The sequence below is a fragment of the Prionailurus bengalensis genome, chromosome E2, assembly GCF_016509475.1.
Source record: "Prionailurus bengalensis isolate Pbe53 chromosome E2, Fcat_Pben_1.1_paternal_pri, whole genome shotgun sequence".
Taxonomy (NCBI): domain Eukaryota; kingdom Metazoa; phylum Chordata; class Mammalia; order Carnivora; family Felidae; genus Prionailurus; species Prionailurus bengalensis.
This window is the reverse complement of record NC_057352.1, coordinates 1572790-1587066: the sequence shown is the minus strand read 5'-3', so window position 1 is coordinate 1587066 and position 14277 is coordinate 1572790. Positions and strand designations below refer to the sequence as shown.

At 52.3% G+C, this 14277-nt stretch overlaps 1 protein-coding gene across 1 annotated transcript; it reads left to right on the top strand.

Moving 5' to 3' along the window:
• The first annotated feature begins 983 nt into the window (after window positions 1-983).
• LOC122494705 (zinc finger protein 773-like) lies at window positions 984-13780 on the top strand. The gene is made up of 4 exons (XM_043600094.1): window positions 984-1245; window positions 5292-5418; window positions 5923-6021; window positions 11559-13780. Exons 1-4 carry the CDS (start codon window positions 1213-1215, stop codon window positions 12653-12655), a joined length of 1356 nt encoding a protein of 451 aa, XP_043456029.1. The 5' UTR covers window positions 984-1212; the 3' UTR covers window positions 12656-13780.
• Window positions 13781-14277: the final 497 nt, after the last annotated feature.

Genomic DNA, 14277 nt, shown 5'->3' with positions numbered 1-14277 from the left:
TATTTTTTTAATTTTTAAAAAAAATTTTTTTTTTCAACGTTTATTTATTTTTGGGACAGAGAGAGACAGAACATGAATGGGGGAGGGGCAGAGAGAGAGGGAGACACAGAATCAGAAACAGGCTCCAGGCTCCGAGCCATCAGCCCAGAGCCCGACGCGGGGCTCGAACTCACGGACCGCGAGATCGTGACCTGGCTGAAGTCGGACGCTTAACCGACTGCGCCACCCAGGCGCCCCATTTAATTTTTTTTTTTAACGTTTATTTATTTTTGAGACAGAGAGAGACACAGCATGAATGGGGGCGGGGCAGAGAGAGAGGGAGACACAGAATAGGAAGCAGGCTCCAGGCTCTGAGCCATCTGCCCAGAGCCCGACGCGGGAACTCGTGGACCGCGAGATCGTGACCTGAGCTGAAATCGGACGCTCAACCGACTGAGCCACCCAGGCGCCCCTCAATAAATAAAATTTTAAAAACATTACAAAATGGGGGGGGGGGGTTGGGGAGACACACACAGATGTGTGGGGTGAGGCAGGAAGGTGAACACCTGGGATCCCCGACTACCTCCCCACCTACGTTCAGAACTAAGCCATTTCTCCTCACACAACAGGCGTTGCTTCACCATCGCTGTCTTTGATATCGGGCATCCCCTTGGCAAGGGAAGTCTGGTAATGTACCATTGGTTCATTCCGAGGAAACCGCTTTACTGTGAGAGTCGCTTTCAGTCCTTCACGAGGAGGAACGCCTGTGGCACCAGATGCTCGGGGAAACTGAAATCCAGGCCCAGCTACACTCCTCTGTTGGAGAGTCTGGGACAGTTCTTGACCCAGATTTCTCCAGCCACCTCTCTGGGCCTTGGCCACAGCCTTCCCGGTGGGGCGGTGGAAACTACATTACCCAGGAGGCGCTGCGCCCCGCGGCATTCACGCTCGGCCAATGAAAACTGACGTTTCCCCGCGTGGGGCACGCGCTGGGCGGGACTTATGGCGCGGCCGCAGGGGCGGGCGTTTCGGGGTGTCTAGGGCCGCTCGGTCTGATCTGAGGCTCCCGGAGGCTGCCCTGGGGCTGGGGCAACGGGAGCGGGAAGACGCGAGAGGAGGCCGGTCCGAGGCTCGCCAGCTGCGTCCGGGGGTGACCCCGATTCTGGATCGGGGTCGGGGTGCGCGGGGCCCGTGCTGGTCCTCCTCTCCGGACGCCGTTCCGCCCAGAGTCCGATGGCGGTGGCCGCGCGGAGGGGCCCGGCTCCGGTAAGGGCTGGTCCCCGGGTCCTCCCCGCACATGCCGAAGTCCGAAGGGGCGGCCCACGCTTACGACCCTGGGTCGGGTCCCCATTTCTGTCAGCCAGTGTGATGCGGTGTGGGAGGGTCACAGGCAGAGGAGGGTCACAGGCAGAGGGACAGGGCCTGGGGTTTGTCCCCAGGGAACAGCTCGAGAGGGGACGGGTCACGAGCGGAAAGGCAGCCTGAGCGGCTGAACCTTCGCTCTGAGCCGTTGGTGGCCACGGAACGCTGTGCACATAGGAGGGACCCCATCTGTTGCTCAGAGTTTTCAAAGGCGTCTTAGTGAGGAGGGCGGAGCAAGTCCGTTCAGTGGACAGCTAGAGGGTTGTGGCCGGGGCTGGGCCGATGGCAGGAGAGGGGGTGCACTGATAGGTCTCAGATGGAGTTTTAAAACTGGACAGAATTTCCTGCTGCATCAGAAGTGGCTGTGAGAGAAAGAAGGGAATGAAGGACCATCAGTGTTTTTGTTTGCTTTTTTCTTTTTTTCCCTAAATGTTTCCTGAAAATCTCGGTAAGGATGGAGATGGGGAAGTTCGTGCAGGAGCACGCTTCAGGGAGAAGAGTAGGAGTTGGATTTGGGACAGGGTAATCCAAGATTACCGAGGTTACCGTGTGGCGTGCAGGTGTCACGTGGGTAGCTTGCTCACTCGCGTCTCAAGTTCTGGGGAGAGGTCTGTGTGAAACCGAGGGCTGGTAGGCATTGTCCTGAATCAGGGCAAGGCCTGGGACTCCTATTTAGGAAGAAGAATTGCCAAGTTCATATTTCAGATGGGCCTGGAGGCGGGGCTGCTTCCAAAGTGGTCGATCCCGTGGTCCCACGTGGTTCTGGTGGGTGTGTGAGTCAGTGGAGGGTTATAGGGTGTAAGGACCCAGGACTGGAAGGGAGACCGAGATGGTTGCCATTCCAGCCTCAGCAGGACCCCCGTGTCCGCTCCTTGTGGAGGAAAGGAAAGGCCAGTCCGGTGCGTGGAGCAGCCCCTCTTGGTGCTTAAGTTTCCGCAGCCTTCAGGGCTGGAGGGCTGAGTCTCTGGAAAGGCCGCATCAGGACTGCCCTTAGGGGAGAGCACAGCAAACAGCCAGGGGCCGCAAGAGCTAGTATCTACTCTATTTCCTCTGCCCGAGCTCCCAGTTTATTAACTTGTGACTTTATGTGAGTAAGTGCTTATTTAAACATTAATTGATAAAAATACATACATATGTGTATATATGCATGTGCATACACGTGTACACATACACACATGTGTGTATACGCATACATACATTGGCAATGACAATAAAAATTTAATGAGCTAAGTTGATGTAAGCCCTTAATAACTGAGGGTTTGTTTTTTTTTAATTTTTAAATATGTTTATTTTTGAGAGTGAGCTAGAGTGCAAGTGGAGGAGGGGCAGAGAGAGAGGGAGACACAGAACCTGAAGCAGGCTCCGGGCTCCGAGCTGTCAGCACAGAGCCCGACGTGGGGCTGGAACCCACGAACTGTGAGATTGTGACCTGAGCTGAAGTCAGACACTTAACTGGCTGAGCCACCCAGGCACCCCAATAATTGAGGTTTTAATGTACTGCTAAGCATCTGATTGAAATCAAATGCCTCGAATATCACATTCTATTAGTTAAAAGGCATGTACAAAATACACTTTCAATATTGTCAGTGCATTTTCACTGAAAATGTTGACAAAAGGGGGTTCCTGGGTGGCTCAGTTGGTCAAGCGTCTGACTCTTGGTTTCAGCTCAGATCATGATTTCATGGTTCATGAATTCAAGCCGCAAATCGGGCTCCACGCTGACAGCGCGGAGCCTGCTTAGGATTCCCTTTCTCCCTCTCTCTGTCTCTCTGTCTCTCTCTCTCCCTCTCTCCCTCTCTCCCTCTCTCCCTCCCTTCCTCTCTCTCTGCTCCTCCCCTGTCTGTGTGCTCTCTCTCTCTCAAAATAAATAAACCTAAAAAATGTTGATAAAAGTGTTAATTATGAGGAGAGTAAGAGTCACTACTCAGTACTTGACACATAGGGATGAGTTTGATATAAACGGTTGCCCCACTGGATGGACACCACTGTTATTCCCATTTCACAGATGCCAACGCTGAGGCACAGGGTGGTTGAGTATTTGTCCAAAGTCACGCAGCGGGTAAGACGCATCCCTGAGGACCGAGGCCCGGGTGGTGTGAGGCCCTTGAGCGGCCTTTGTGGCCCAACACTGTTGCCTGCCTCTCCCAGCCTTGCTTTTCTGTAGGTTCTTGTTGGCTGCAGATTTGCTTCCAGACCGTGCAGAGGGTCATGAGGGGTGTCTCTGCTCAGTTCCCATCTACGTGGTCTCCAGGATTCTGTGACTCTTTCCCCACTACTCTCCCCACCCCTCCATCCTACATCCCTGGACGGTGATCACCTAAGGTCGGGGGCCTGAGTCCAGACCGGGAATTTAACAGATTGGTTCCCATTCCTGGCAACCAGTGGCATTAGGTTTATAAGGCATCACATTCACAGTGAGAAACGTTGGAAAATGCTAGAGGTGAGGCTGGGCCATGAATGCTCATGCAACTTTAGGTCTCTGTTGTGTGTGGTGGAAACAGCAGGAAATAGAAATTGGAGCTGGAGTAGTGGCCAGGAGCAGACGTGGGGAGGTGGCAGCCACAATAGTCAGGTGAGTGTTGGTGGCGGCTGCAGAGGCGGGAGATATATTGGAATCTGTGTCTGCTTATCAGTAGGTCTGAGCAGACTTTGTGACGTGGAGGGTGGGAGGAAGAAGTACAAGAGTCCGTGGTGGCTCCGAGATGTTTGGTCTTAGCAGCTGGAAGCGGGCACGTAGCACCAGGGCCGACTCGGTGGTAAGAGTCATTTTCAGCGGGAATACCAGGAGTCGGGTTTGGGCTGTGTCGAATGAGATGCCTCAGGGACCCTCAAGTGGATGTGTCGAGGGGGCGCCCAGACACACAAGTCTGGAGCTGAGCTGAAGCGCTCAGATTGGAGACGCCCATGGTACGGACGGTGCGTGGATCAGAATGGAGCCGTGGATCAGATTTGGCAGGAGCATCTTCAGGCCCTGGTGGCGATGCCGTATGGTAACAAGGGAAGGGGGGTGTGGGGCCAAGGACCAAGCCTTGCTGGACACCTGGGTAGGGGTGGTAGGCTTCACAAAGACTCCTGAGGGAGAACAGTGTCCATGGGGACCGCGTGTAGGAGTGTGGAGGGTCTGGCTGGTGGCCTGTGGCCATGAGATGGATGTGGGGACGGGGCAGTGAGGTGACAGTGAAGATGGCACCTCTGCTTATTCATCCAGCTCCAGGCTCCCCAGGCTCCTGTTCTGACCTTTGCTGGGACCAGGAGATTAGCTCAAGATCACATGGGGTCTTTGGGGAGAATTGGCCAGCCTCGTGTGAGAGACGGGTGGGCTTCGGCTCACAGAAGTGTCAGAGGAAACTGAGACGGGTGAGGGGACACCTTTGCAACATGGCAGTGGAGGAGAGCCGAGGGCGTCTGACATCTGTGTGTGGTTCCTGGTGGCTGAGGACGAAGCGAGGACAAGGGCCAGGCAGGAAGGCCTCGAAAACAGGCCTGGGGGTTGCCTTGGGAAGTCCGGGATAGGATGGAGTTCTGATTACATGTGCCAAGGCATACAGTGGCATTTGGTGAGGCCAGGGAGATGCATGGCGTTGGGGGGGGGGGGGTGCGGAGATACGAAGGGAGGTGTGGCACAGTGACGTGCGTGTTGGGATGGCTCCAGGCCCTTGTACAGGGGCTGAAGGGAGCACAGTGGCCCCAAGTTAGTTGTGTTTGGGAAGCACAGTCTGGGGGACTCCAAGTGAATTGTCTGGCAGAAGGGTGACGCTCTGCATGCCAGGCCCAGAACTCAGGTGGCATTTTCCTGCCCACCTGTTGTTGCTGAGGTCTGAACAGTGCTTATCGGGACAGTGAGGAGCAAGCAGGCATCAATGGCTCCTCTGAGGTGAGGACGTTTGTGGGGATGGCTGGAGTCCTGGGAAAGGAGGGTACACATAAACTCAGCTGCCCCATCTTGACAGGGCTGTGTGACCTTTGAGGACGTGGCTGTCCGCTTCTCCTGGGAAGAGTGGGGTCTCCTTGATGAAGCCCAGAGACTCCTGTACCGTGATGTGATGCTGGAGAACTTTGCACTGATGGCCTCTCTGGGTAAGGTCCTCACAACCCAGTGCCGTGTCCTGGGCTGGGCTCTGCTCTTCCCCTTTCCCTCACGGGCTGGTTTGGCCTTTCCAAAGCCAGACTGTGGGCACTTCTTCCCTGTGTTCTTGAGTAGGTGCTCTGACGGCCTGGGCTCCGTGCACTACCCCTACTGTTCTTGAGCTGCCTGAATGCTCGCTGCTCCAAAGCCATGCAGGAAAGTTTGGGGATCAGGAGTCTTGCAGTCAGCCTAGTGGGTCACACCCTGTCGCCTCTCCCTGGCCCAGGGATGCCGTGAAGGTCCATGGCCGCTCTGTGCCCCACGCTCTGCCCTGTTCTCTGGCTGACGTGTGGGATGTGCCTATAACAGCTATTGAGGCACCGACAGAGCCACTGCTTGACTGGGCTGTTCCTGCAGGAGTGTCTTCTAAGATTCTTCTGTAATATTTAGTTTTCTTTCCTGTGGTCTGTCATGAGGTGGGTCGCTTTGATCTACCTGTCTTATCTCTCCCTTAGGACTTGCGTCTTCCAGGAGTCATGAAATTACCCAGTTGGAGTGGTGGAGACAGCCCTCCTTGCCTCCCCGTGGAGTCATGACTGCAGCCATGCCAAGAGGTACTTGGAGGGAGGGGCTGGGCAGATGTGAACTCAGGGACGGGCTCAGGTCATACCAGGAGTCCTTGCACGGGACCCTGGTGGTTGGGTGCCGAGGCCCAGGCCACAGCTGAGTTCCAGCTTTTCTTTCTCAGTTGTGCTTTTACCACGTCTACTCTGATCTCTGACTGAGGACCATCCCCTTCCCTCTGCCCGTCCTCCGGATCTCACCTGATCTTCCCCACTGCTCCCTCTGCAGTGTTCCCCAACAGTGGCCTTGTTTTGTGTTTTATGAGATGGTCTGTTGGGCAGAGCCACAAGAGGAGAGTCAAGAGCAGCTCAGGAAAAAGCAAAGTTTATTATGTGCAGCAGGTCCAGAGAGACAGTCACGACACGCTGGGGGTGTGTGGGTGTGTAGGGGGGTCACAAGCAGGTCCAGAGACCGTCACGACACGCTCGGGGTATGTGTGTGGGGGGTCATAAGCAGGTCCAGAGATAGTCACGACACACTGGGGGTGTGTGGGGAGGGGTTCACGTGGGAGGGAGCACTCGGGGAGTGGGCTCAGCCAAGCAGGGGGAAGCAGAGAGTGAGTGAGGACCGGTGGGTCAGGGGGCGGACGCAAGAACAGCTGTGAGCACATGTCATTTGGAACATTCGAATGTCACTAGGTCACAGGAGAGGTCAAGAAGGGGGACTTGTGACAGGACATCACTTGGGTAGGCTGGTCCCTGGGTGGAGTGCTCACAGCCTGTTTGTGGGGATGTTGAGGCAGCAGGAAAATACAGAAGTTTAAAAGGTTACAGTACAATTGAGCCTGTGGTGGCTCAACCCCATCGGCAGGACGAGGTGGGATGGCTCACACTTGCCTCCTGGGGGTGGGGATGTTAGAGGTGCCTGGCGTAGCTTGGTCTAGCCACCCAAGGCAAGCTCTGATGCAGACCGCGGGGAGGGGTCCTAGGCACAGGGTGAGGGCTTGAAACCCAGGCCTCAGCCAGACACTGCACTTAGTGGGGGAAAGCCAGGAGAACCGGTCAGGTACCTCTTGGTTTAAGGGAAGCTGTTGGAAGGTTTTGGTTACATTATGAAAGATTTTTTTTTTTTTAATGCTTATCATTTATTTTGAGAGAGAGAGCGCGCATAAGCGGAGAGAGGGGCAGAGAGAGAGAGGAGAGAGAGAATCCCAGGCAGGCTCCCTGCTGTCAGCAAGGCTCGAGCCCACAAACCGTGAGATCAGGACCTGAGCCCAGATCAAGAGTCGGATGCTTAACCAGCTAAGGCGCCCCTGAAAGATTTTTCTCTTGGCCTAATCTTCAAAGCTCGGCTTATAGCTATCTAGAATTAGTGATTTACATTCAGCAGGAAGTACCCCGAGGAACACGAACACCTCCTCTCCTGGCTGGTAAACAGTTGTAAGCCAGTCTGTTATCCGTGGCCACGTGGGCTTAGAGACTCGTGGGCTTGTTGCACGCGGACCAGTGTTTAGTACAGCCTTTGTCTGTGACCTTGAGAGGCCGCCAGAAGGTGCTGGTGGGCAGTCATGTTGTAATCCCACTTGAAAAAGGCTGCTGAACTGGGGCCAGCTCTGGTGTCTCCCGTGGTATGGCCAGGCCTACTCAGATGGGAATAAGTGTTGCCTGTTTTTCCTGGGGTCGATAGCAAAGGGGGTGGGTACCCGGCGGATGAAGAGCTGTGGGGATCCCCAGTGTGAGCACCGCACACTGGCGTACAGACTCCTGGGGTCAGCAGCGGAAAGTACAGAAAGTGGTGTACCCATGAGTTTGGGTTGTAGTGGAATCCAGAGGCGCTGTTACTTGAAGGCCAATGTGCCCGCGAGGAGGCAAGAGCCCTAACGGGGGCATTGGTCAAGCGTGGCTGGTTCCTGGGCACAAGAGGAAGGCCTGTGAGAGTGACGTCATTGTAATGTGCAGCCACTCCCGGGGAGTATAGTTGGGGACAAAGGCAGGTGGTATAAGCAGACAAGGTGCCTGGGGGGACCCTTTCTGGGTCCTGAGAGATGGTGGACGGTGGCCGGGCTAAGTCACTGGTGGACAACTCAGTAAATGTGTGTTGGGTTCCTTGAAAGGCAAAGGCACACGGGCTATGACTGGTAGTAGTTACTGAATAAAATACACTGCCCAGATCTACCACAGCAAAATAGTCCCTGGGCACCCTTTAGTTCAGTTGTGTTAGGTATTAGAGCCTCGCTGGGGGGAACTTAAGCGATAGTTAAGTGGCACTGTTGGTAGAAGCCTTGATGACTGGCCAAACAGGGTTACTGAAAGAGGAAATTAGAAGAATGGCCCCTTCCTTTAGTAGATCTCGAACAGTCCTCTGAAGGCCCCCTTGTTTCAGGTGATACTGTGGTGTATTTACTGCCTTCACCAGCAGGGGCGCCCCCGGCTCTCACTTGGTGATTCTTACTGGCAGGGCCAGGGACTATGGCTTGTCCAGCTTTGTACACGGCCTGCAGTGGTATCTCTGTCTACAGCAGGAAGACTCAAAGCATTAGGGGCCACTGTGACAGGCAGCCGTTTAATGAGGATTGTTGCAGTATTGACAGCAAGTGCACTTTTGTTGCCATGAATTGTTTTACTGGCATTACCCTGTAGTTTAAAAGGGGCACCTCCTTTAAATCTGAGTTGGGTTGCTTGGAATGATGGTAGCTTGGGCTCCTGTAGTCTGTAAAGTTAGGAAATGTTTATTTTTAGAGTTCCAGTGAACTACCAGAGTTATATATGGGTGATTGCCCTTGGGGAGTGTGACCGGGCCTGAGGCCCCGCTGAATCCTCACTGGAGAGGCCTTGGCGGCTGCCATTTTCGGAGCTGGAAGCATCGTTGGGTGGTTCCAGAGGAGTGGTTCCCTAAGCCTACAGACCTCTGGGTAATAATGGGTGAGGCTCTTTTAATCTCCTTTAGTTGTTATAATTTGGGGATAGCTTGACTAGTAGTTCATAGGGTGTCTCAGCTGTCAGTAAATGAGGCAAAGCCACATCGCCCAGAAGCAGCATCAGCAAATTGGGAAGGACAGAGCAGGCTGAATAGTGGAGGTGGGGGGGGGGGGGCGGGTGTCTGCATCCTAGGAGGCAGAGTGTGGAAAGTCAGACTTTGTGAGGTAAGTCATGGCAGGTGGAGCCCTATGGCTTGTCGGGAAATCCATTCCATCCTGCTTGGCGTGGACATGCCGATAAAATTAAGCAGCTCTGCTGTGAATTGGGAAGGGTGCCTTCAAGAACAACTCCTAGACTCCGTGACAAAGAGGCTCCTCTGGATTGTTCTTGTCTGAATGTTCAAAGCACTGATAGGTCCACTGAACCTTTCTGATTTTTGCGGAGGAGCATGAGGGCATCCCTGGTAGTGGGATGGTTTTCTGTCAGCCATCTCCAGGCCGTGGAAACCCAAGTCCACGGAGGCAGGGCTTCTGAATCCTGAGGGGTGGGAGAGGGTTCAGATTCCTCACCTGAGGCTTTGATATAACCTCAAAAAGTTCTAGCCTCTGTCACCCCTGCGCTGACATTGGGGATACCCTGTGTCCTCCTTGGGTGCCTTCAGCCCCAAATACCATGTGAGATTGGCCTTGGTGAGCCAGAGGATCCTGAAGTAGATGATGCATCTTCAGCTCTTTGAAGTGATGCCAGCAGCTGCCTCATCTCTGGGGCTCTGTGAACAAGAGCTGCGCGCCCGTAGTAAATACTCTCGGTAACCACTGAGCTCCTTCCCCGCTCCATCTCTTTGCACAGAATCTTTAATAGTTTGGATTTCCAATCTTGTGAAGTTATGAATTTTAGCTTCTAGTTCCCTGTGATCTCCTGTGTTCTTGACCTGCTGGGTCTGAAAGACCTTGGATGCTTTCTTCCTGTGGCCCCATCTCTGTGGGTGACCTCAGCTGGGTTGGAATCCATTGAGGAGAGCTGTGGTGGCCAGATGACCTTTGGGGGGGGGGGGGGGTTGGTCTTATCCCTTGGGAGCAGAGATCGCAGTTGGCAGGCAGCAGCACTAATCAGAACCCAGAAATGTTTCAAAGTTGTTTTACCTTTCTTGAATCATTGGTTCACCTCCTCTGATTATTGGGAGGTGCTAGAATTGAATGTTCCTGCCGAGATCCTGGGCCTAATATTTTGAGCTACTTACCTCCAGGGACGGGACCCATTGATACCCATGGGTTTGGGAGACAAATAGCAACAGCAGCAACACAACACGGTGGAGAAGGGGGTGCCCGTAGTACTGACCCTCATGGGGGGCCACAGTAGACTCCCATTGAAGGGGTGCAAATCGGTGGTTGGGTCTGAGGAGGAACACGGACTTGAGTGGGAACGTGAGGAACTTCCCCGTGCTGGTGCCGCAAGCACACGGGAGGCATCTCCCGAAGGTCACCCAGCCCTCCTCTGTTGACAAACAGCTAATGGCCCACGCCTGACATTCAGTGTCTTTGCTGGCTGCGGGGAGCCTGCCCTTCCACCCTCACCCTCAATCCCCATGGAGACTTCATAGATGTTTAGCCAACTATACCAGTCTGCCCCTTAATCAGGGAGCCCTGGACACTCACCCAGTCCCCATCCCCACCACCCTGTTGAGTCAGGCCTGGCAAGAAGTGAAGTCTCGGGGTATTTTAGGAGAATGAACTCCACAATTTAGTGTGGAAAGCCTTGGCAGTGCCTGAGAGGCGACACAACAGCTCAAACCAGCACATAGGAGCACTGCACTGCCTCCCCAGGTGGTGGAGCCCGTCTGGGACAGCGGGTTAATAAACCGAGCAGTTCCAGAAATTTCCTAAATCTTCGCCCTGTGACCAGACCATCCTGTTTGTGACGCCAACCATTTTGTATTCGCTTGTGGGGCAGGCGCGGGAATAAACAAAATTTATACTCCGCTGGGAGGGAGAGCACAGGGAGGGAGTTCAGCCAGGCTGGGACATAGAGGCGACCTGTGGGCAAGTGCTTGAACTGGGAGGCAGGGGGGGCGCACAAGAAAAGGAGTGAGGGAATTTCATTGGTGCGTTTGAATGGCACCAGGTCCCAGTCATGGGCGGGTAGGAAGGGGGACTTGTGGCAGGGCCCCACCTAGTCACACTAGTGCACATGGTCACATAGCTCACAGCCTGTTTGTGGGGATGTAGAGGCAGTGGGAGAATATGGAGTTTTCAAGGTTACAGTACAGGCATTCACCGAATGTGTCATGAGGCATGCACGTATCTTTAATGGTCCTTGAACACCAGCTGTTCAGTTGCATTTGATTTCTTCTGGGCCTGGACACACCCTTCCGCACGGTGTTCCTGTGCCCTCAGCGGCCTTGCTGAAGGCCATTTGCAGAGGAATGTGTTGGAGACCCAGCCTACACCCCATCCTTGTGTCCTTGCTGCTCATGAGGCCCCTCGCCAGTGTGTGAGCCCACCAGGCCTGGCACTGCACAGCAGGCCCTCCCTGGCCCCGAACCCCAGGCCCGATTCTGCCGGCAATACTGTGGACTGATTCCTGGGTGGGTCGGACACATCTGTAAGCGTGCTCCCCCCTCCCCTGCATGGAAGTGCACACACACTTCACCAGCATCTCTTTGCTTTCAGGTTTGCGGCGTAGAACAGAGGTCGAGGAAGCGCCTTCTGGGCAGAGTGTTTATGTAGAAGGAGTGTTCAGAGCAAAACTTCAACAGCAGAAGCTGCACTGTGGAGAGAGATCTTTAAGGAGAGAAGAGGGCGAGGAGGGTGGGAAGGACTTCCCAGTTAGTGCTGGTTTTCTTAACCATCAGGTGACCCACAGTGGAGGGAAGCCACATAGGAGCACCGAAGGTGGGGAGGCCTTCCAGCCTGGAAAAAGGCATTACGAATGCAGTGAATGTGGGAAAGCCTTTGGTCAGAAATACTTACTTGTTCAGCACCAGAGACTACATACTGGAGAAAAGCCTTATGAGTGCAGTGAATGCGGGAAGTTATTTAGCCATAAATCAAACCTTTTTATACACCAAATAGTTCACACTGGAGAAAGGCCTTACGGGTGTAGGGAGTGTGGAAAATCCTTTAGCCGCAATGCCGACCTCATTCAACACCAGAGAGTCCACACTGGAGAAAAGCCTTTTACATGCAGTGAATGTGGAAAAGCTTTCAGGCATAATTCCACGCTGGTTCAGCATCACAGGATCCACACTGGAGTGAGGCCTTATGAGTGCAGCCAATGCGGGAAATTCTTTAGCTTTAACTCAAGCCTCATGAAACACCAGAGAGTTCACACTGGAGAAAGACCTTATAAGTGCAGTGAATGTGGGAAATTCTATAGCCACAAGTCAAGCCTTATTAATCACTGGAGGGTTCACACTGGAGAAAGGCCTTACGAGTGCAGCGAATGTGGGAAATTTTTTAGCCAAAGCTCTAGCCTCATGCAACATCGAAAAGTTCACACTGGAGAAAAGCCTTTTAAGTGCAACGAATGTGGGAGATTCTTCAGTGAGAATTCCAGCCTCGTTAAACACCAGAGGGTTCACACTGGAGTGAGACCTTATGAGTGCAGGGAATGTGGGAAGTTTTTTCGCCACAGCTCCAGCCTTGTTAAACACCGGAGGATTCACACTGGAGAAATGCCTTATGAGTGCAGTAATTGTGGGAAATCCTTTAGCCAGCGTTTCAACCTCATTCAACACCAGAAAGTTCACAGTGGAGAAAGGTCTTGAATGCAACTAATGTGGAAAAGCCTTTTACCAAAGGTCTGCTCTGATTCAGCAGTGGAAGCTTCAGTCCAGATAGGCTGATGAATACAGTCAATGTGAAGAGTCTTTTGGCTTCAGCCACAGACTTAACCTTGTTGGGCATCAGAATGTTCACACTGGAGAGAAGCTTTAGGAGTGCAGTGCACGTGTGGTCTCACGGGCATCCTAACTTCAGACAGAGGAGCTCTGCACATAGCCTTCGTGAGGGAGCCGCAGTGGACCATCACTCATCCAGCTATGCTGACATACTGCCTCCTGAGAAGGTCGGCCTCTGCCTCGGAGCTCCAGGAAGAGGGAGTCCCGTGTTCCTGGATGTATCCATTTGGAGCAGAGTTTCTACCTCTGTCACTGGAATGGGGAGAGGTAATGGTCTTGGTTCAGATGTGACTGGCTCTTGCTGTTCTTACTGAATATTAGGTGTTCTTGAGGAAATGTTTTCTTGTTTGCAGTATACCCTTAGGACCATTTCCAGAGACTTTAAGTTGTGTTTTTATAATTTTCCCCAATTTTAATAAGCAGGCCCACAAAGTTCCTCACACTGTTATGCAGGAAGTTGATCTATTTAACTTTGTAAGAACTTGCCAAGTTGTGTCCTAGATAGCTGTGACATTTCATATTTCCTCCTAGAGTATATTCGATTTCCAGTTTCCTCACATTGCTGACCTTTGTATGTAAGACACAGGCCTTTTATTCATTTCAGCCACTCTAGTAGGTGTGTAGTTTTACCTTGCATCTCCATAGTGCGTCAGTGTTGAGCATTATTCTCTGTGTTTATCTGCCACCCATGTATCTTCCTTAGGGAATTGTCTGTGGTTTTTTGCCTACTTTTAGAAAACTTGGTTGGTTTCTTACTATTTTGTGATTTGATATATTCTACATAGATAGAAGTTCCTTATTTGGTGTATCTTTACCAGTGTTCTCTCACAGTCTGTGCCTTTGATTTTCATTTCTTAACAGTCTCTTCCCTAGGGCAGAATTTATTAATTTTCATGAAGTTCAATTTATTTGTTAGTGACTGCACGTTTGGTATTCTCTTCTTTTTCTTTTATGGTACTATATCTTGTCTGTAAATAAAAGTCTTTCTGAGTATACTGGGGTCTTATCAGTCTTTATCCAATCTTGTGAAATCTTTGTAGGTTTAAATGTAGAATTCAATGTGTGTAGATGTACCTGTGTACATAACCCCTATCTCTTCTCAGCCTAGAAAGCAGTGGCACTGCAGTAGACATCAGCATATTTAGTGGCCAATTATTGTCTTGTAAATGTAATTTTTCAATAAAAAGAACCCACACTCGGAAAAGAGGCTATGTTCAGGTTGGGGGCAGGAAAGGTACATGAGCCTAGGAAATATTCTTCAATTAGCTAAGAAATGCTCACAGAATGATGTTGATGTATTAGCTTTCCATTGCTGTCCTAACACATCACCACAGACCTATGGCTTAAACCACACAAATTTATTATAGCACTGTGGGTTGTAAGTCCTACCCAGGACCTACACAGGACAGGTCTCAATGGGCTAAAATCAAGGTGTTGGCAGGGGATGTGTTCTTTTCTGGAGGGTCTAAAACAGATTGTTTCCTACTCTT

Bases quoted from the DNA above. Each gene is read 5' to 3' on its own strand.
- LOC122494705 (XM_043600094.1), top strand. From the start codon at position 1,213: ATGGCGGTGGCCGCGCGGAGGGGCCCGGCTCCG. The intron at 5,419-5,922 runs GTAAGGTCCTCA...TCTCTCCCTTAG, and splicing joins TGCACTGATGGCCTCTCTGG to GACTTGCGTCTTCCAGGAGT. The intron at 6,022-11,558 runs GTACTTGGAGGG...CTTTGCTTTCAG, and splicing joins GACTGCAGCCATGCCAAGAG to GTTTGCGGCGTAGAACAGAG.